The sequence below is a fragment of the Protopterus annectens genome, chromosome 8.part0 (assembly GCF_019279795.1).
Source record: "Protopterus annectens isolate FY-2018-M chromosome 8.part0, PAN1.0, whole genome shotgun sequence".
Lineage (NCBI taxonomy): Eukaryota > Metazoa > Chordata > Ceratodontiformes > Protopteridae > Protopterus > Protopterus annectens.
The window spans coordinates 261,901,296-261,923,895 of record NC_056741.1 but is presented as its reverse complement, the minus strand read 5'-3'; the positions used below and the strand labels follow the sequence as shown (position 1 = coordinate 261,923,895).

At 41.0% G+C, this 22,600-nt stretch overlaps 1 protein-coding gene across 8 annotated transcripts in view; it reads right to left on the bottom strand.

Annotated features, from left to right (window-relative positions):
- GATAD2B (GATA zinc finger domain containing 2B) overlaps positions 1 to 22,600 on the bottom strand; it is a 1,632,840-nt gene that overhangs the window by 426,054 nt on the left and 1,184,186 nt on the right. For 7 of the 8 annotated variants that reach the window (XM_044079739.1, XM_044079738.1, XM_044079745.1 and 4 more), the window contains one exon: positions 21,208 to 21,252. The exons of the other annotated variant lie outside the window; for it this stretch is intronic. In XM_044079739.1, coding sequence (XP_043935674.1) covers positions 21,208 to 21,252 — 45 coding nt within the window. The remainder of the gene's footprint in view (positions 1 to 21,207; positions 21,253 to 22,600) is intronic. 8 annotated transcript variants of the gene reach the window in all.

The window sequence follows — 22,600 nt, the reverse complement described above, 5'->3', positions numbered from 1 at the left end:
CAGGCTCCGAGAGGTCGGATCCGAAGCACTCGAGGGCAGGGTCAGATCCGAAGTACCCAGTACTATCGGCGCCGACCCACCCGCCCGGCTGCTCGGCTCCAACCGCTCCGAACCCAGGTAGCGGGTCGGAGAAGGAGCTATAGGTTTAAAGAAAGGGGTCGAGCTCCCCCCCAGAGGGGGGGGGGAGGCAGGAGCACTCCCATCTGCATCTGGGCCTGGATGAACCTTCTCATCATCCGGTCCAGATCAGCGTCAGATAAAGTGTACGTAGATCTCGACGAGGCTACCGAGGTAGGCCTTGAGTGCCTCCTCGCTAGCCTCGACAGAGATCGGGTCTCCTCCTCCTCAGGTCCCGGTGAGAAGCACACTGGAGACCGGAGCCGAGGAGGGGGAGAACCAGCAGACAGGAGGCCGGAGGAGAAGCCCGGGCAGGCGGGCCGAAACAGAGGTCTCGGCCCGCCGCTTATGGTGCTTCTCCCTCCGGTCCTTTTTTCTGCTTCCTCTCCTCCAAACCACTAGAGGGAGGTTGAGTCCCAGGTGGAGGAGGGGAGCAGGAGAGGAGGGAACCGAGACACGGTACCCCTGAAGGAGCGGTAGCCGGCCGAGTCCGGGGGCAAAAGTCCCGCCAGGACCAGCTTCGACCTCCACTCCTTCAATGCCCTGGGGTTGAACCCTGCACAAATGGAACATCCAGAAGTGAGGTGCTCAACCCCAAGGCATCGAACGCACCGAGTGTGGCCATCAGCAGGAGAAAGCTTATGGCCACACTCGGAGCACTTCGAAAAGAAAGCCTTAGGGGGTTCAGACATCCTAAGGATACTACTACTACTTTTTTTTTTTTTTGAAAATTAAACAATAATAAAGGCTAACTAGCCAAGCAAACACAGGCCCAAACACACACTACGCACCAGCGAGGGGAGGGATAACTAAAAGTTATAAAAGTTATTAAAAACTTAAAACTTTAAGCTATAAGGATAGGGAACCTACAACTTTCACACAAAACTAACTAAAAATTTTTAAATTTAACACTTTAAAAGGAATTAACAACCACTTAGCTGAAGAGCTCTGAAATCCAATCTGGTCACCAGCGCGGCAAACTAGATCTGGGGTCATGTAGGGAGAGCAGGGCATTATGGGTGAGGGGAGGAGCTGAGAGCTCGGATCCATAGCTGGAAAACCATGCCGGATCGGATCCATGACCCACAGGTTGCAGACAAATGAATCGCCTACTTCAGATTCAATATTTAAAACATGCCCCTGATTTTTAGCCTCCCCCATTATTTTGGCTTTGTCCAGAATTCTTGCCAAAGAGGTTGAGAAGTATGATGTATACTGCTGTTACTTTTACCCTCAGATTTTTGCATTGCTCCACTTGGAATTACTGACTTCTTCACAATTACTGACTAGTTTAAGGGAATATGAATTACTAAATGACTGAAATAAGCATGTAGTAAGATTTTTCAACAGTTTGTATAAGGAATCTGATGCAAGACAAAATTATAATTTTTAAGAATATGTTACCCCCAAATCTCTGCTACTGTTTCTGAAGTTCAGTACTACACGTTTTTTAATACTCAGAAGATGAAAGACATAGCCCCTGATTTTGGGTCTTTCGTTTCCAAATTACATCTGGGCTTTGTACAAGATTCTTCAGCTAACACATTAATTCGGCTGTGGGTGTGTGTGTTTGGGGCTGCTGCTGCAGGTACAGAGCCTTTAACTAGTATTAATGTGAAGGATGGATGGTATTTTTTCTGAATCTGAAAGTAGCAGTGCTGCTGCTATATGCAACAAGAATACAGATGTGGGGCAGAGTTAATGAATTCTGTATAAGTTGTAACCGCTAAAACTGAATCATCACCTGTACTGTATTTTAAGGTTAGAGATCTGTTCTTCAGAGCTCACGAGATATTGTGATTTTTTAAAGTTTCTTTTTTACAGATTTGTGTTTTTCTTTAATCGTACAATGTTCATAACTGTAGATAAGTTTGCTTGATAGGTGAGGTACAAGCAGCTGCATTGCCATTTCATCTGATATTTGATTTAAAATTTGTTAAAAGTATTGGGTGTTGTTCACTATGCTGGATACTTCCACAACATGTCCTTATATTTCTCATGATCTATGCTTTATTCACATTTACCCTATTACTTTCAGTACTATTTCAGTATTAATGGGTGAATGAATTAGCAACAAGCCTCTCTTTTCAGGGGTGACCTAGGTACAGTGGTTGGTTAAAAGACAACTATAATGATTCCTAAGTTATCACATAAAAAAGAAATGGATTAAAAAAAAAGAACAATTTCTCTTAGGTAGCATTTTCACATTATTTAGTTTTCTCACTGGCCTTTGCATATATCATCCTTGACATTTTACTGTTTTTGGCCTGGCCCACAAAAAGTCCTCATAGCAAGGAATTTGTGGTCCTTGTTTTCTTCTTTCCTCTAAGGTAATAACATCTCTACTTTGCAAATGAAAAAGAAAGGGCTTACTACACTGTATTTAAAACAATCCTTATTTTAGAGATAAACACACTTGCTGATCTTTGGTCCTAGTGTCAAAAGAAGCATTGTCTTTTGCATTCTTCTTTTTTGGCTATTGAACACTTTTATGCATTTTGCTTTGTTGTAATACATTATTTGGCATTTGGTTTATTTGGGCAGTTTTTAACATGCACTTAAAACACAACAAAAAACACATGCCCCCAGAGTGACAGAGTTTGCTTTAGGCACACTGTTTTTATATTCTTAAAAAAAACTGTAATTCTAAGTACTCAAATTCTAAGTATATGCAGAGAATATATTTCTGGACCCAGAGTGCATTGCAGGAAGGAGAGAGAGAGAGAGAGAGAGAGAGATTAACCAAAATCATATCAGTTCAATATGACTGACCCATCAAGTCAACCTATGTTAGAATAACATTAAAATTATCTACTTGTATTACTGCTGCAGGGGCACACTCATAGTTCAGAAGATCAAGACGAGATAAAAGCATGTACGTTTTTTCCGGTTCTGATCACAGAAATCCTTTACGAAACTTGTTCAGAGCTACACAGCTATTTTTGAGAAACGCTGTCTTCATGGAATACACTTTTTTATTTGAAGTTTCTTAAATGTTTCATTTATATTTGCTTTTACTTCAAGAATACAGGTGGCAAGTTGAGGGAGGGATAAGGCTTGAATTGGGAAGGCTGAACAAAAGTCTCAAATATTGGAGGCAGTCTATGGCACTGTTGAGACTGTTTTGGACTAACGAATGTAACAATCTACAGCAGTGAATCTCCTATGTATGGACACGTAAATTATGTTTAATCTGAAGAAGGTCACCACTGCAGCCAGGCATTTTGACAAATTCCTGGGCAAAAGGGAGGGCTCAAATGGTAAGGAATTAAACTGGCAATGCTGGAGACTGACCCTGAACCATGTGGTCCTTGTAAATGGGTATGTACAAATATGTATCTTCTGGGTCCAGTACAAACAGGAAAGCCTGAGGGAGGAGCAACAAGAGTAATAAATGCAGGATGGGCATCTTGAATCTGGACTGTAACAAGAGACTGAACCTGGCGAGGTCCTCAACTGATCTCCACGGTCTATTTGTTTAGGGACTAAAAAAGTGGGACTACAAACCCAGACTCTTTCTCTCACTCTGGCAAGCATTACATTGCTCCAGGTACAGCAAAAGTTGAATGAGAGGCAAGGCCCAATGCAGCTATTCTTTGGTTAGTGGGGCATCCCCATGAGAGATGGAAAAACCTAGTTGTCTGACATTATATTCAGGTACATCTCTGCCAAGTGGTTCAATCTGCCTCCCATCTATGCCAACTCACAGAAATGAGAAAAGGGAAGGATGTAATCACAACTGCTCAGAGGAAGTAGATGTACTAAATCTAGCCCACCTCCCAATTTTCTTTTTTCTTTTTAGTCCACAATGTCTGCTTCTTCCCTTCATTTCTTTGTCTTCATAAGCTGACCTTTGTTCTTGCACCTGATGAAAGGGGCAGCCCTGGAATGATTATTACTGCTGTACACTGAAAACGAGGTGTGTGTGTGTGTGTGTGTGTGTGTGTGTGTGTGTGTGTGTGTGTGTGTGTAGGGGGGTGCTTTGTGGTCTACATGGACATAGCCTTTTTCTACAGTATTTTGGCTTTATCTTGCAAATGTTTTCAATAACAAGGATTTCTTTCCTAAAAGACATTCAAAAAGTTCCCCTTTGATGTCCTCAGGTAATGCCTGAACCCTAAGCTAGGCATAGTTCTGGTAACTGAACTGGTATCTGCCACTCTGCAAACCATGTCTACTGCATTGTAACTGCATTTATTCATATGGTTCTTAACACTCGGGAAGAGTTGAACATGTTTCAAGAGTGCTGTACTTCAGTGATTTCTCCAGAATTTCTGTCGACAGACTCCCTATACATGCCAAGATTCCCAAGTGGTACTTAATGTTTATGTAGTAATTTATCACTATAAAGGTCAGGGTGGTGTCAACCATTTTTCCTTAATCTAGACAGTGATTTCCTTATTGTTCAGCAATGTATTTGGACCTGTACCAGCTACTGTGAAGTCTGATGCCAGGACATTCTACAAGTACTGGTGAGTCTGCTGCACACTACAGAATCAGTCCAGTTTCTATGATACAGGGATTGGGAAGACCAGCTGCAGAGGAGCCACTAGGAAGATATCCTTAGAGGCCTTGAAAACCAGGAGAACAGCTGTGAGCTTAACCTCTTCTAAGCATAGTAGCATGAAACATTCTTTGCTATCAGACATTTACTTCATTTCCCATTTAAAATCCTACATTCTCATAAGGGTGCCAACAAAGGATCCATCATCTTGTGGTGAAACTAATGAGATGTAGAACCCTTGTCTGAGTCATTGCAAGGGAAGTAAGCACCATTTGAGACGCATGGTCTTGATCACCGTCTTCATCCTCCTCCAAAGAAAAACTCAATTCTCCAACTTGAAAGGTTTTCCATCTTCATCCACATGCTGTCGGGAAGTGAGAACTGTATATCTGTTAGTCACTGCCTGTCAGTCGGGAAAGAGGTCCTCAGCTAAGTGTGTCAGATCTTGGATAAATGCTGAGTGGGAACCTGCCTCCCATAAGAAGGGCACCCACCTATCTTGCTCAGACAGAATGTGCTCTTTACGGTGTCAAAGCTTTTTAATCTCTAACGATCAATCACCCTGTGCCCTTCCTGTCAATCACTTTTGCATTCCTGGGAAGTCAGAAATAGAGGCACAGGCTCTTTTTTTTTTTCTAGGAAACCACCAGGGACTGACACTGGAGGTATGCTGTTCCAAAAAGAAAAATGCATGTGCAATGGACTTTTGTCATGACACTTGGCCAACGAGAATATTCTATCAGCTGTCTGCACGTCTGCCTCCAAAGTGTATGGACACAGGTCAGCAGATATATCAGACTACTCAATAAGGATCTGGAAAGCTAACAAGCTGGTTTAGATGTCCTCAGGCCTTTGCAACAAAGTTAGAATAGCTATCCTTTCCAAAGTGTCTCACCAGGGTTCTGTCTTCCTCGACCTCCATATGCTAGTGTTCCTTCATATGGGCTTTCTTAGATGGGGGAGGATTTTTGGCAAGCAGGCCGAGAAGTGCTCAGAGCCTGCAGCACATAATCTAATTTTTTCTGCTTTAGTTGTGCTGTAACCAAAGTTTCTTTACTTCTATGGGTTTTCTACTGAGCTCTGCAGAGATGTAGCCATCTACTGACAGGTGGTACTTTCCCAAGCAAAAAAGGTGCTTAAAATGATAAACTTTATATGAGATGCGATGCTCAAATTTGCAATTGCTCTTTAGGCCTGCATAAGGCATTTCCCAACAAACCTTACTTGCAAAACACCAATTTTAGAACAGTAATCACCAACTAAGAAAATGAAGAGATTGAGAAACTCCGCATTTAACTATGATTTTTCAACAAATGTTCTACTGTCACAGGCTGAAAGAAGCAAAAACTGAAGATGGTGCAGGCTAATGCCCTTTTTATCTGGGACTCCAGAGTGCATCTCAGTGTACAGGTGACATTGACATATCTTGCAACTGTTGTACCACCCTGAAAATGGAAATATAATTTCAATGCAACTGTAATTTAAAATGTAATGCACAGTATTACAGACTGTGGTAAAGGATGCAAAGAAAGACGACACCTATATTTCTGCTTTTCATGCGGTCTTCCTTATGGTGAAAGCACATTTTCAGCGGCGATTACTTATTACCTGTTCAAAACAAATATGTACACTTCACACTCTCAGCTAAACGGGTATTATTTTTCTTGGGTACAGAAAGAAAAGTGAATATACACTTTATTCTTGGGCATCTGATTCTGCTTTAAAGACGTACTGCTTAAAACAGCATAATTAAAGAATGCGGAGCAGGTATATGTCATGCAAATACAAGGGAAAGCAGCAAACATCTCTGTACAGAAGTGCAGCAGCTATACATGTGCACATGCTGAAAACCATGACATATACACTATAATCTACTCTTAGAAACTCTGAAAAAAAATTTTCTCTCTGACCATTTTAAAACAGATTATTCTTTGTCTAATTTCATGAGATTTAAAGATATCTTTCTCGCCCTCTCCAAAAATTCATATGAAAGGGCCTTTGAATTACTTCTGCTATAAAGTATTAACTGTCTACAGCATGTTAATAAAGGTGAATAGATATGTGGTACGATAACAGTTTTCTAGCTTACTTTGGTAACTGTTAGACAACATCAAAAAGAAGCCCATGCACGGTGGGAAATGCACGGCTCAAAAGGAACTCATAAAACAAAACAAAAAGGAGCCAGCATACAGTGAGAACCTGAAAAACTTTAATGGTTAAATAACCATAAAAACAACAGAAAATAACACCACAGACCGGTTTCGGCCGGATTAATACACAGCCTTCATCAGTGTGAGACAAAAAAGAATAATTAATGAGACTTAAATAAACCCATCTCCTATCTGACTGGTTGTGTCAAAATTGTTCATTAAGACCAGGTGGAAACAATCCACCCAGTTTCACAATCCATTTTTTTCTCTTTGGTGTTTAAGATAGAGTGCCACCCTGTCTTATTACATCGATTACCTTTAATAATATCAATGATCATGAAAGAGAACTTGGCAGAATGGTGAACCATATGATGTTTATATAATGCATTGTTGGCTCTTTTATTTTTAATATTACTAATGTGTTCTGATATTCTGATTCTCATTGGTCTAGAAGTTTGACCGACATAAAATGAACCACACTGACATGTAGCCAGATAGATAACCCAATCACTACTGCAATTTGCAAAAAACTTGAGATCGTACACTGAAGAGCAATTTCTGCTAGTAAATTGTTTGGATTTAGTTATCCTGTCACAGTTAGTACAGTGGCCACAAGGGTAACAACCTGTTAATGGTTCCCCTGTCAGGGTAGTCTGCAAAGCTTGTGGTTGATGAACTGTGGGATCAAGTTTGAAATGATTAAAACAAGGCCCAAGGTTTTTCCCTTTCCGAAATGAAAATAAACATTTGTCAGGTATAATACTTTCGACTTCATGGTCATATTGTAATATGTTCCAATGCCTGTTCACACTTTGTATTAACTGGTCAGAATTCCTGGCATAAGTGGTGATGAACCTAAGTGGAGCAGAATTTGTGTTTGAACATGACTTGTAGTTTAATAAATTCTGCCTATCTAAGGAATTAACCAGATTACTTGCACTTGAAACATAACCCATGCCATAACCTCTCAATCTGAACCTATCAATAAGATCCTTACGTTGTTGTTGAAATGAGGAGTCTTGAGAACAAATGCATTTCATCCAGATGAATTGTGATTTGGGAATATTGCATGCAACATGTGGGGGGTGGAAACTCGAAGCATGAAGGATGGTGTTGTATTCGGGATGCTTCCTGTATACTTCTGTGCTTAAAGTATGATCAGGTAATCTGGTAATAGAAACATCTAAAAAAGTAATGGTATTTTTGTCATAATGAACAGTAAATTCTAAGCCCCAAATGTTGTTATTGAGGTAAGATATAAATTCATATAAACCAATAATGTCACCTTTCCATACCAACCAACAGTCATCTAAGTAACGTCTCCAGATGTCAATATATTCCAGGAAAGAGTTATTAAGGGGATCGTACATGATACTTTTTTCCACATAAGCCATAAAAAGGTCCGCACAGATAGGGGCGAATGAGGCCCCCATCGCGGTGCCCTTTCTTTGCCAATAGCATTTGTTTTGATAAAAGAAGACGTTACTTGTAAGAACAAATTTGGCTAATTCCACCAAAAATGAATTAAAAGGGGGTTGATATAAACCAGCTTTGTCTAACCAATAGGCCAAAGCTTCCAAACCAGCATTATGAGGGATGTTCGTATATAATGCACAAACATCAAGAGTGCACACATCAACCAATCCTCTTCCAACTGACTATCAGAAATAATCTGTAAAAAATTGGTGGTGTCATGTAATCTAGAACGTATTGAGCCAAGTAATGGCTTGAGGTGTTTAGTGAGAAATAATGAAAGTGGTTCGGTAATGTAACCTCTTCCAGAAACAATGGGTCTGCCAGGGGGCTTGGATGGATCCTTGTGAACTTTGGGTAAAAAATAAATGTATTGAATGGCAGGGTCATGTACCAGTTGTTGTTGTACAGTCTCATTGGTTATGATAAATTCATCCCTGGCCCAAAATAAAAATTCTTCGATTTGTTTCTGAAATCTGAAAGTGGGGTTAATGGTCATGGAGGAGTAATATCTCTCATCTGATAATTGTCTATTGGCTTCATGATCATAATCACACCAATTGAGAATGACAACAGCCCCGCCCTTATCCGCAGTAATGATAACAATGTTTTTATTATTTTGAAGTTTCAAAATAGCTTCCTTTTCAGCCAAAGAAATATTGTTGGGTTTCAAACGTACATCAGATCCTGAGAAGTGAAGATCTTTGAGAATACTGTTTTGGAACTGATGTACCAATGGATGCATAGGTGGATTAAATGAAGATTTGTGATATACAAATCTGTCCGCATTATAGTTACCAGAATCACCAAAATACAGTTTAAGATTTAAATTTCTGCAAAATGATACCACATCTTGAGCTAATATTTCCTCAGAAATCATAAAACCAGGTACAAAGGAGAGACCTTTATTCAAGATGGACAATTGAGTAGGTGTTAAAACAAAGTCTGACAAGTTTAAAACATTGTTGGTTACATTTATTTCTGCATGACCATTTTCAAAAGACCTTGTATGTTGTTTATGCTTTCTATGTTTCCTCTCCCCCCCCCACCCCCGTTTGTATCTGGACCTAAAGGGATTTGGCCCGGTGTCCTTTTGGGAGTCGGTGATCCTGAAACTGACTGTAGTTCATTGTCTGTCCCAGAAGAAATATCCTCAGTTGAAGACCCTGATGTTGCACCAGGTTTTTTGAGGATGGAACGGGGCCTTTTTCTCTTAGGGGTCTTGGTAAAACTAGGTGTAAATCTGACTTGTTTAGTGTTTTTAGCAAAAGGATTGGCACTCTGGTAGTCACTCTGATCCCTCTGAAATTTTTTGATTTTCCTTGTACGTAATTGTTCCTCTAGATTATTCAGATCAGTGGCAATTTTGTTCAATTGTTTGGTGAAAAAAGTTTCACCCTCAAAACATTTCACATCCTCCACCAGCTTGGTAACAATTCCAATTTCTGAGTCAATAACTCTGTCATGAAACTTAGATAAGGCCTCCACAAAGGACATGGTAGCCTGCTGTTGTATAGTGGACCACTGTTCTGTCAATTCCTGATCAGTAGACCCAACATGGGGTTCGATACGTATTCTAAGACCTCTGGGGGTAATCCCTTTTGCCATATAGGCCTTGAACAATTTAGAATGCCAAATGTTTGATCTGAGTATTCTCAGATGTTTATGTAACTGTTCAAAGGCTAGTGCACAATTGGCTTCAGTGTCAGGTTGGGCCAAATTGTTGGAGTTATCCATTAGGACCGAACCTAGGCCAAATGCCCTTAGGTCCTCCCTATCAGCAGATAATTTTGTTACTAAAACTTGAAATGTCCATATTGGAAAAAAGAGGAAAGCTGGCAATGATAGTATGAATTAAAATAGTGTCAAAGGGACAATGACAGCCTCAGCAGGAAGCAGACTTAAATAAATGATTGTATAAATATGAGCTGTGTCCCTGCATAAATACCTAGAAGGTCGTTGCACCAGCAAATAAGAATAAATTTTGATATGGCCAAGGTCAAAAAATGGCAAAAAAAATATATAATGCTGGAAAGGTAAATGACTTGCAACTGGTCAATACAACAGCAATAGCACAGCATAGAGCTTGTGGAAAAAGTACCCTACATAAAGCTATATAATGTTATCAAGCTGGTGTAAATAAATGGAAACAGGTTACAATAAACCACATCACACAAAAAAAAAAGCTATATTATAATAAAATATGTAAGTCTCAAAAAGTATAAACTGTACCTAATCTTTTGCCCAAAGTAAACTAGGAAGTATATATATTGACAGATGAATCCAACTGAAAATGTCAAAATCGGTATAAAATGCAGACAATCATCTATTCATGTAATGACAAATAAAATATATAATTTAACAAGGTCAGTTGAAAATTGCACCAAGCATTACAAAAAAGAACAGCTGCCTGACAAAAGGGTAGGTGCGCAAAAATATATACACTTTGGATAAACAAGAAAACATATAAATAATTATAGTCACTTGTAATGGGGCATAGATATAAAAAGTATAATATCAGCAATAGCTGGCAAATGTCCTAATGATAACGCCCTGATCTAATATAATGAAATATACAGACCAAAAAAGTACGTCGCTGAGTTCCAATGAACAAGGCTGCCCTTATGAAAAAAATGGAATAAAATTGTTACACCAAAGCGACCAAAGTCCACAATGAGTATAATGTTAAAAAACTGTCTGAAAAAAACGGAACATGAAAATATATAATGGCTAATTGAAATGATAATAGATGTCCCAAAAATTGAATCAACATCCAATATGGAGAAATCTATGATCCCAAGCAAATATATCACTTGATATCAAAATACGAAACTGTCCTTGTCTGAAGATAAGCATAAAGTTATTTTCAAAAGAGCGACCAAACTCTTCAATTGAAATGATTTAACAGATAGCGTGATGTTATTGCCATAAAAACCAGACCAAAAAAATCTGTAATGTCCTGGTAGGATACAAGAAGGAACTGAGTATAGATGTAGACTGAATCACCGCCAAAACCAATAATGTTGCACATAAAGAATCCAAATCCTACTGTATTCGTTGTCCCTTTACGAAAAAATGGAAAATATAAACAGTACCTGTTGCCATAAACGTAAGTGAAGCACCAAAAATACCAGTTCTATAAAAATAGAGATATAATGACAGTCAAAGGATTCCACGGTTTTGGTTGCTTTTAAGTAAAAAAATCAGAGCAGGGATAATCCGCATGTACAGCGAGTGAAACAGCAACCTCAGTTGTTCAGCAGTAGCACGCCATACTGAAAATACGCATCAAACGCTTGAATAACGCCATAGATGTTATTGCCATAAAAACCAGACCAAAAAAAACAGTAATGGCCTGTTGCCATAAACATATATGAAACACCAAAAATACCAGTTCTTGTAAAAATGGAGATGTAATGACAGTCAGAGGATTCCACAATTTTAGTTGCTTTTAAGTAAAGAAATCAGAGCAGGGATAATCCGCATGTACAGCGAGTGGAACAGCAGCCTCCGTTGTTCAGCAGTAGCACGCCATACTGAAAACACGCATCAAACGCTTGGATAACGCCATAAGGAGTGTTCTCGTCAATTGTTCAGTTAGTAAACCATAAAAAGAAAAAATGGCAATAGTCCCAAATGCACGAACTATTCCAATGTTGTACACATCCAATCCAATACAATATTGAGATATAAAGGTAAAAAACGCCAAATAAAGATGGATTGAAACTGCAGAGTAACTGCAGTCAGTTTACAGGATCACAGGCCCCCAGCAGGAAGGAGGAGGAAGCGTAACATCAAAAAGAAGCTCCTGCACGGTGGGAAATGCACGGCTCAAAAGGAACTCATAAAACAAAACAAAAAGGAGCCAGCATACAGTGAGAACCTGAAAAACTTTAATGGTTAAATAACCATAAAAACAACAGAAAATAACACCACAGACCGGTTTCGGCCGGATTAATTAATACACAGCCTTCATCAGTGTGAGACAAAAAAGAATAATTAATGAGACTTAAATAAACCCATCTCCTATCTGATTGGTTGTGTCAAAATTGTTCATTAAGACCAGGTGGAAACAATCCACCCAGTTTCACAATCCATTTTTTCTCTTTGGTGTTTAAGATAGAGTGCCACCCTGTCTTATTACATCGATTACCTTTAATAATATCAATGATCATGAAAGAGAACTTGGCAGAATGGTGAACCATATGACACACACACACACTACACTACACTACTGCAATCAGTAGGATCTACAGATTGATCAGGAGACTGTTGCTCCCTGATGCTCCATTACTATATGTCATCACTAATATTAACACCAGAACCCAGTAATGTAGCTGGTCTGTTTCTACAGAGTAGAAACATGGTGTACATAAAGAATAGTTATGTAAAATCTTACCATAACCATAGATGTCCTTCTCTTCTATGTTGCAGTATTCATACCCTTTGGGTTTGCCTCCGCCTAGCAACCCAAACGTCCAGCCAGTATACAATAGCTTTAGTCACTGCAAGGTATGTGGGACGTCTGACACTGGCAGTAGGGTGTGTGGGCCATAAAAGTGATGTCTGCACTTACCTTCCTCAGAAAAGCCCCAGTCGGACCCCAGTCCCAGGATAGCAGCACCAGTCCTGAGTCATCCAGCAAAACTTTTCCAGGGGTAGGAGGGTGTGATAAAATACTGCAACATGGAAGAGAAGGACATCTATGGTTATGGCAAGATTTTACACAACTATCCTATGTCCTTCTATTCTCGTGTTGTAGTATTCATAACCTTTGGGCGAGTGCCATAGCTCAAAGGGAAGAAGAAGAGGGTGGTTTGGAACTATTCTCCAAAAATCTATGTAGGACTGCCCTGGCAAAACCTGCTCTAGATCTGGAGATGTGGTCCACTTTGTAGTGTTTGGTGAAGGTATGGACAGATGTCCAGGAAGCTGCTTCTAGAACAGAAGCAATGTCCAGCCCTTTGAAGAAGGCTCCAGATGAGGCCATGGCTCTTGTAGAATGGGCTTTAATCTTACAGTCCAGGTGTTTGCCATGGCAGGTGTAACAGAAGAAAATGGCTTGGAAATCCAGGCAAAAACTGTCTACTTTGTTGCCGCTTTCCCTAGAACCCTGGGATGAAAGGAGACAAACAGTTGCTCTGATCTCCTAAGGGATTTGGTCTTATCTAGGTACAATCTAAATTGTCTACGAACACCTAGGCGAATGTCTAGAGAATGCAGGACTCTCTCACTGTTACTCTGGGGTTATGGAAAATAGGTGGGGAGGTGGATACACTGGTTCAAAGACAACTCATTGACCACCTTGGGCATGAAGGACAATTTAGTCTGTAGGGTTACCCTATCCTTGTGGAAGATTAAAAAGGTTGGGTGACCATAATGGCCTGGAGCTCTGACACTCTCCTGGCCAATGTCAGGGCCACCAAAAGCACAGTTTTCCAAGTGCAGTATTTTAGAGAAGCTGTAGCTGCTGGCTCAAATGAAGCAACAGTGAGTTTGTCTAACACATAATTCAGGTCCCAGGGTGGTGGAACTGGCTTCCTGGGTGACCTGAGATGTAAAGCTCCCTTCAGGAATAACTTCATTTGATGTCTAGAAGCAAGTGGAGGGTCAAGAGGCAGACAAGCTGAAAAAGCAGCAAGGTGGGCCTTAACAGAAGAATATGCCAACCCTACTTGCAACAATTCACACAGATAGGACAGCACTAAGGGGACCTTCTCCTTGAAATGGGTCTAGCTGTCTTTTAAGACACCAAACAGAGAACCTTTTCCATTTGGACAGACAGGATCTCTTTATATTGGGTTTCCTGGCCTCCTGCAGACATTAAGCATGTCCTCAATGTAAAGGTGTCTGAAAGGGACCAAAACCCAATCACCCACAAAAAGGGATCCCTTGTTCTGTGTGAGTAGGTCTACTCTATGATGTAACTTGTGATGACGTCCCCTGGCTAAATAAAAAAGGAGGGGGAACCAATGCTGTCTTGGCCAAAAGGGAGTAACCAACAAGACTTTTGGTTTGACCTGTTGAATTTTCATTAGGACTTTTTGCAACAGTGGGAAGGGGAGGAATGCGTAGAGAAACATCCCCTTCCATGAGAAAGAGAAGGCATCTGTTGCCCCTGCTAGGGGGCTGGGTATCCTGGTACAAGTTGTCTGTTCCGAGGGGAGGCAAACAGCTCTATTTGTGGCGTACCCCAACTGTGGACTATGTCCAGAAACACATCCTTGTGTAGCATCCACTCATGGAATTGGGACATGGACCTGCTGGTGTCTGCCTGAGTGTTCTGAGTTGAGGGAATGTAGAGCGCCTGCAGGGTGACTCCATGCTGGACCGCCAGTTCCCAGGCCTGGAGTGTAGGTCTGCATAGCAAGTAAGATCTTGTTCTTTCCTGTTTGTTCACATACCAAAGAACAGTAGTGTTGTCTGTGAAGAACTTCTGGGGCCCTTGTTTCAGATTGTTTTGGAAGGTCCTCAGTGCAAAGATGAGGGCCCTCATCTCTCTCATGTTGATGTGCTCCCCCCTCTTGAAGGGGCTTGTCCATGCGCCTTACATCTTCAAACTATCCATAGTAGCCCCCCAACCCAGGTCTGAAGCATCTGTGTACATTTCCTGGACTGGAGTGAGGGGTTGTAAGGGAAGTCATGGGTTGAGGGAGACTTGATCCATCCACCAAAGGAGCTCTTTCCTTAGGCAAGGCAGGAAGGGAATGTAATGGTCCAAGGGATGGGAGTGTTGAGTCTATGTGGACCTCAGGTTCCACTGAATTTTCCTCATATGGAGTCTTGCGAGAGGTAACATGGGGACAAGTAGAGGCCATATGGCCCAGGAGTATGAGATATTCCCTTCATGTGACAGCAGGGGCATGGAGGACAAACAGTAGGTATTCCTTCAATCTTTCCACATTTTGGGGTGGGAGGAATGCCCTCATAACATCTGTCCTGAGTCTGCAGCCCAGGAAAACTTCATCCTGACAGGGGGTTTAGGTTGGATTTGGGGAACTTGATGGTAAAACCCGGAGACTGCAGAACACCAATGACTGTCTGGAAATGGTTCTTTGAAGAACTGTAGCAATCTACCTGGATCAGGAGGTCATCTAGGTATGGGAAAACCAGACACCTGGTGAATACCCTTGGAGCAGTAGATAGTCCAAAGTGTAAAGCAGAGAATTAAAAATGTGAGGAAACCACAAAGAAGTGCAAATATTTCCTGTATTTGGGCTTTATGTGGATATGCAGATATGCATCTCTGATGTCCAAGGTGGCCAGAGATGCCTGGGGCATTAACATTGGGAGTACAGTCTGGAGGGTAAGTATGCGAAAGGTGGGTACTTGAAGAAAAAGGCTGAGGTGGGATAGATCCAGGTTGGGTCTCCATGGGCCATCTTTTCTTGGGACTAGGAAAAGTCTGGAGTAAAAGCCCCTTCATTTTTCTGAGGGAATGACTGGTTGGATAGTCACTTGAGAAAGGAGGTTATCCAAGACTGTTTGGAATAGGGCAGCTGGGTCTTTGGTGGCTGTGAGATATCTCTTAAGGAGGGATGAATGAGCCAAGTCATGAAGTAACCCTTTTCTACAACTGATAAGACCCACCTGCTGAGGTAATGCTTTTCCATACAAGAAGACAGAAAGAGAGCCTCTGGAAAGGGGTATGGGGACTGAAGGGAGTGGAGGAGAAGGCAGGCAGTCAAAACTACCCGCCTTCTCCTGAAATGGAGATTTCTGGGTTGTAGTCTGAGCAGGCCTGGAAGGTGTCTGCTGCTTCCTGAAGCTCTTCTTGCCTCTAGTATGAGGAGTAGGAACAGAATGTTACCTAATGAATTGTATTTAAGTGGGGTAATTTATGTGGAATTTAGGAACTGGTAACAACCAAAGCTTCAAATCCTGTAATTCTTTCCCCTTCTGTTGAAGGGCTTTGAAAAGCGCTGCTACTTTGGTCCCAAATAGGGCAGTATTGCCCCAATGGGGTACTTATCAAACTCGCAGGATCCGATGGCAGAAATGACAGGATAAGCTGACATTCGACTGGTGACACAGAAGTTTTGAGGAAGGTACATGCAGCCATCACTTTTATGGCCCACACACCCTACGGCAATATCAGACGTCCCATGTACCTTGGAGTGACTAAAGCTTTTGTATACTGGCCGGACGTTTGGGTTGGTAGGTGGAGGCAAACCCAAAGGTTATGAATAATACAGCATAAGAACAGAAGGACATCCACTGGAGATCTTCTCAGACTTCATATTGCTCCACTTCCTTCTAATTAGCAAGAAGCATTTTAGAATACTCCTTTTCAATACCCCAGGTCGAATGGACAATGGGAAAGGTTCTTGTGACTAGTGGGATTGAAATTTCCAAGGGGAAATATTCCACCAAATGCTGTGCTTTTTAAGAAGTTATAAATTAAAGATGTTAAGACAGAATTAGAAAAAAAAAATCAGCAATGAGCCATGGCTCTCTTACCTCACCTTTCACAGCATTGTGTTCCATATTCCCCTTCTCCTTTCTGCATTTTCCCAAAAAGTCCTCTCCAGGATATCCTCTGTACTATCAGGTCTTCCCATACTACTACTTGTACTACCATCCTACCTTCGGAGCCCACTGCTACCTTGGGTCATACTGTGGCCATTTCCTTACTGGGCAGGAAACTGTCTCTCCATGCAGAAGTACAAGGACTGCACCATGTCTTGTGCCCAGCAAGTGGGTAAGCTGGAGAGCATTGATTGCTTTGTAGTTGGCCCTGTGGTTGACATGTATGATGCTGGAGGCCCTACCCTGACATTCCGGTATTCTTCATACAGGCCACTGCATGCCATTAGATATGGTCTGATAGTATGCCTGCCACCCCACAGCAGCGATATCTCCCAGGTTCTACCCGCACACCTGGCCTGGATCCATTCAGAACCCTAGTTTCCACTGGGACTACAGGAAGTTGATTGACCTCACTAGTATATTTTCCTGCCTTGAATACCACAGACAGTTGAGCAAGAATAGCCTCATCAATCCTCTCCTCCAGTCACCAGCATGTACAGCTGCCTGAGCCGCTAAATAAATATAAACATCAATGCAAAGGAATATTTTTACAGAAAAGAGGCCACATTGAACACAGCAGTCTTATGGAAGGAAACACCCAAGGTTAAAGAGTTTGCATAACTCCTTGGCTAAGCAGCTGGGGAATTTTTTGGCACATGGGACTAGACTAGCCTGCTTCTCTGTGATGGACTGCTGTACGATTCCTTTCAAGGAAGAAAGAAGTAACCCTGACGGAGCTGGAATCAATCCTAGTCTCCAGACTCTAACCAGCCATATGCAGGGGATGAGTAATAATGTCATGAATCCGAGGGTAGATGACAATGAGTGCAGGGTGGTTAGTGTCTTCCAGGCTCCAAGTACCACTGAGACAGGCTGAACTACTATGCTTGTGTGTGGCTTTAACATTACTGAATTGAGACTAATCATGCAAAAAATGTGTTATGTTAATACATTGGCAATGGGAGTGGGCATCTCTGGATAATGTATGTGCTGCAACTAAAACATAATAAGGTGCAAATTTAACTTTGCCATTGTTTTCTGCTGCATTTAACCATAACTGATCATTTACACTGAAATGGCAGAAGTGATGACTTATCAATTAATGTAAGTGCAGTATCCAATAACTAAGTAAGTAAACTCTCACGTTCGTATGAATTGCCAAATTTTAGTTAATGCAAGACTTAACTGCTACAAGATTATTTATGAAAAGTACCCCAGATGTCAGAAGACCCTACAGCTGGAATCTCCTTGCCATGATGGGAATACTGAGACTGTACATCTAAAGTGTGCAAAATCTTTTAAACAATGGTGGGTCATGTACTAGGTATAATCACATTTAAAACTTGTTGAGGAAGTTGAGACCTGCGATGACCCTGTCTTGTCTGACCTTTAATAGTACCTTTGGACTTTGGCAGCTGGTGGTTTAGTGCTGTCAATTTCTGAAATACATGAAGATCCAGTTTCAAATCATTGCTTGCCTGCATAGAGGATAAGAATGTGTTCCCCCTTGCTTGTTGATGTACCATGACAGTTGTGTTGTCTGAAAGCCATTAATGCAAACTGGACTGCAGATGCTGTAGTCCCTTGTCTTGTATCCACTTTCCATTTAGATGAGCTCATTTTGAGATACCATTGCAGCTTCCTCATATTGCCATGAACCCTAAGGACTGTCCTTGCAGTGACTGATGAGATAGTTGATGGAAGTAAAGTGACAGACTCTTTAGTCTCACACCCAGAAAGCATGTCTTGAGAGGGTACTAGACTGGACGCACTGCTATAAAATCAGGCAGTCGTCCAAGTAAGGATAGATTTGAATTCCTTGAAGCCTGAAATAAGCTATCACTGGAGCCAGAACCTAATGCAGAGAACTGATAATGAGAATTTCCTTATAGGCACATGAAGGTAAGCTTCCTTGAGATCTAAAGTTACCATCCAGTGATCTTTGCCCAGCAGAGGTAAAAGTTGTTGTTGAGTAGACAGTCTTCCTCCTGGCAGCTGAAAAGGCAGGTCATTGGGTTCATAAGCAGGATATGTCCACCTTAGCAGGCCAATTTCTACTAAAAAAATCTTTAACAGTTTAACAACACATCAGACTGTGCATCCAAAATCCTTGTCTTACAACCAGGCATGCCTAAAAATGCTTACCCACTTGTTCAGATGAACCAAATCCAGCATCCACCTTAGATTTCAATTGTGAAAGGAGATAATTTTGATATTTTAGCATGGGAAGAAGTATACACTTTCTTTCCCACCTATCCTTTTAACCACAGAAGCTTTAACACCTTTAGGCCCGAAACAGTTTCTGGGTAGGAGTCAGGGTTCAAAAACATCCTCCACAACACAGGACCTAAGCCTTTTCCTGGAATCAGAGTAATCCTGGCCTTCCCATTTAAAGTCTCTAGTGGAATCATCCACATCAGAAACACTGTTCAAAACTATCAAAGAACCTCTAATCATAATCTTCTGCCATTTTAAGCGAAGCTGAACTTGGCATGGAAACTCCTGGCAAACCCGGGACTGCGGTTCATCAACAAACACTAAGGTCCTAAACTTAAATACTGAGGCAAACTGTACCCTGGCGTACTGGCGTCAGTCTAAGCGCCATGACCCCGCGTCAACTCTTCTCTGGTATTCGGGCCCCGACTGGATACTATACCCAAATACGAAGAACATCTACCCAACCGTGTTACAGCTAGACTCCATAACAGTTTGCTAATCCAAGACATTCCATCCTATTATATGGTCAAAGTGGGACTCAAATCAAATACTTAACTATTTGCTAACTGCAATCTTCACCAGTACTGCATTATACAAAGTAAAGTCACTGCTAAGAGCTCGGGTTTGGTATTCAGTACTGTGCATGATGAATGGAAGATACGTTTAGGATTAGATGGCAATCTGTTTATAATAGGACATCACTTGATCTGCACAGATGTGTAGCTATCAGCAATCTCCTCACATTTAAGCTGGAATCAGTGTGTTTGTTCCCTTTCTGTGGTATGCAACTACAAACAGACCATAACTTAATCACTCTGTCAGATGCAGATACAACATAAATTAATGTTTGCAACAAATGATTCATCAGCCTCATCAATAAGTGTTTCTAAATGACAATTAAAATATTTCAATTACTGCCTTTATAAAAAATAGCTTAACCAAATACTTTTTTTTCTCTTCTAATATTATGTCTTTCAACAGCACGAATCCACATTGCTGGTACTACTGTTCATAGCACAAGTTCTTTTACTAGACAGTATAATTTGCTTAAAAATACTCAATACTTATGTTTATTAAATTTGCAAACTATTGCTCATTGCTCGTATCAGAGTAGAATATTCTTGTGTGTGCTTTGTGACGACCCACAACTGGCCCAGTAGTCAAGGAGCCTCAATCCTCACCAAAGGTAACAGTGGAGGACGTACACAGGGAGGATAACAGGTACACACACAGTATTTCCAGATGCAGCTCTCTGCATCAAGTGCAATTTCCCTTAAGAGCACAGAGAGACCATAGTCAGACCAGGGCTGGTTTTCTCCCTCTTTCTCCAGATCCCCAGTAAGACTCCCCACTGGCACAGCTATAGAGTTTGAGATCTCAGCTAAGTGGCTAAGACAAGACCTCCAGCACCCTCTCTGTATAACCAGTGCTTCATGTCCCTGCCTAAGTAGCTGACACACACATTATTTGAGGTTTGATTTATATACATTCATACACAGACACACACACACACACACACACACACACACACACACACACACACACACACACACACACACACACACACACACCTGGGAAAGGATGGCACAGGTTTATTAGCTATGCCCCCTTTTGCCCAGGCTATAAGGCAGTTATCACTGCCACCAGCCAACTCCTTATCAAGGCCTTTAACAAAGGGTGTCCAATCTTACTGTTTAATATTAATACAAACAGTAGTTTGACCAAGAGCAAAGCTATTAGGAGTGGCCCACACAGTGTCACCAAATAAATATGCAAGTACTCTCAAAACTTAAATATCTCTACACAGATTAGCCACAATGAAAGGTTTAAATACATTTAATAATAAATAATAAAAGAACAAGAAAATACTCAGTATATACTCACAGTGACATCAGAGTTCAAAATCACAGGAAATATTTAAAACATCACTGCAGGACAGTCTCAAAGAAAAATATCTAAACTAAGCTTCACTATATGCCTGACTGTATCTAAGAGAGTTACTATACCCTCATGAACTTACTTTCATAGCAAGGCAGATGTTGTGGTGACTGGTTCTTGTTAGGTGAGAGAGAGAATACAGAATGCCCCATCTTACTAAGAGACTCCTCAAATTAATACCGCAAATATTACTGCTGGGATAGCTTGGAGAATTACATAATTTCTTGTCACTGGACTTTATTTATGATTTATTTATTTATTTATTTAACATTTACTTACCAGGATGGTCCAACTGGACTGCTGGTGTCTGTTTTTAACAGAGTCCTGTAGGGAAAAGTCCCAGAAAAAAAATTACAGAATATAAATATACATATATAGCAATAACACAGGTTACAAATATAAAAGGTTAATACAGTCTTCTTCTTCTTTCGCCTTTTCCCGGTTAGGGGTCGCCACAGCGGATCACCTGTCCGCTCATGATTGGCAGTGGAGTTTTTACAGTGTCAAGTTGCCAGCCTGGCGCTCAACCTTCCACTGAAGGCACACACATGCATGCATTCACACCTAGGGCCAATTTAGAGTGTCTAATCCACCTACAGCATGTCTTTGGGATGTGGAAGGAAACCGGAGCACCCAGAGGAAACCCACGCAACCACAGGAAGGACATGCAGACTCCGCACAGGAGGCACCCCAGCCGAGGATCGAACCAGAGAACCTCTTGCTGCGAGGCGGCAACGCTAACCGCTGCACCACAGTGGCCGCCAAAAAGGTTAATACAGTAATACAGAGGAATTACATACAAGAATAAGTGCACTACTCTATAGTCAAGTAGCACTGTAATATGCTATAAGCATCCCAGGTGAAACTCCCACTGCTGGAAGCGTGGCAGTATTTAGCATCTACTTGTGAAAATACATAGACGTCAGGATTTTGGCAGATGCTAGAAGTCATAAAACATTTGCATTCCTTCATACTTTCAGAGGTAGTAATTGGTTCACAACGAAGACAATACAGAAAGCTTCTCAGCACAGACATTATATGTCTCTGGACTAGCCTACAAAGTAACTTAATTTCAGCTATTTTTCTGAAGTTAACCTCCTGTATTCCAGTTTCCACTGTTAAAGTATATACATTTAAACAGTTACAACAGTGCACGTACATTTTTGTTCTCAATCAGCAGGGCACACTGTAGTTACATCTTAAGCACAAGCACTTTGTAAAATACCTTTTTAACACACGTCTGGACAGACCAGTTAGATATACACATGACATACAGTTCTAATACAGTTGTAACACAAGCATCTTATATAAATCATGTTGATATTCACAAAAACACATGATTTACAAAATTCCAGATAGCTGTATTGACAATACCTCCTTTTGTGACACGCTGCATTATTTCCTGTAACAGTTATGCACATTTCTTGTCAAAATCAGATTACATATGTTCTTTACTGAAAATTTTTTTTTTTGCATCAAACATTGAGACTACTCAATCCAACATTGTTTTATAGCATATGCAAGGACTAATTAACTTTAAAAGTAAAAGTGAACATTGTGAAGGCGTAACAGTTCTAAATAAGTATCCATGCACTCAGCTCAAATAGTGTACAGTCACTGTGAGTATAAAAAGTTATACTGTATAAATTAATAAGGAAGCAGCATACAGCAT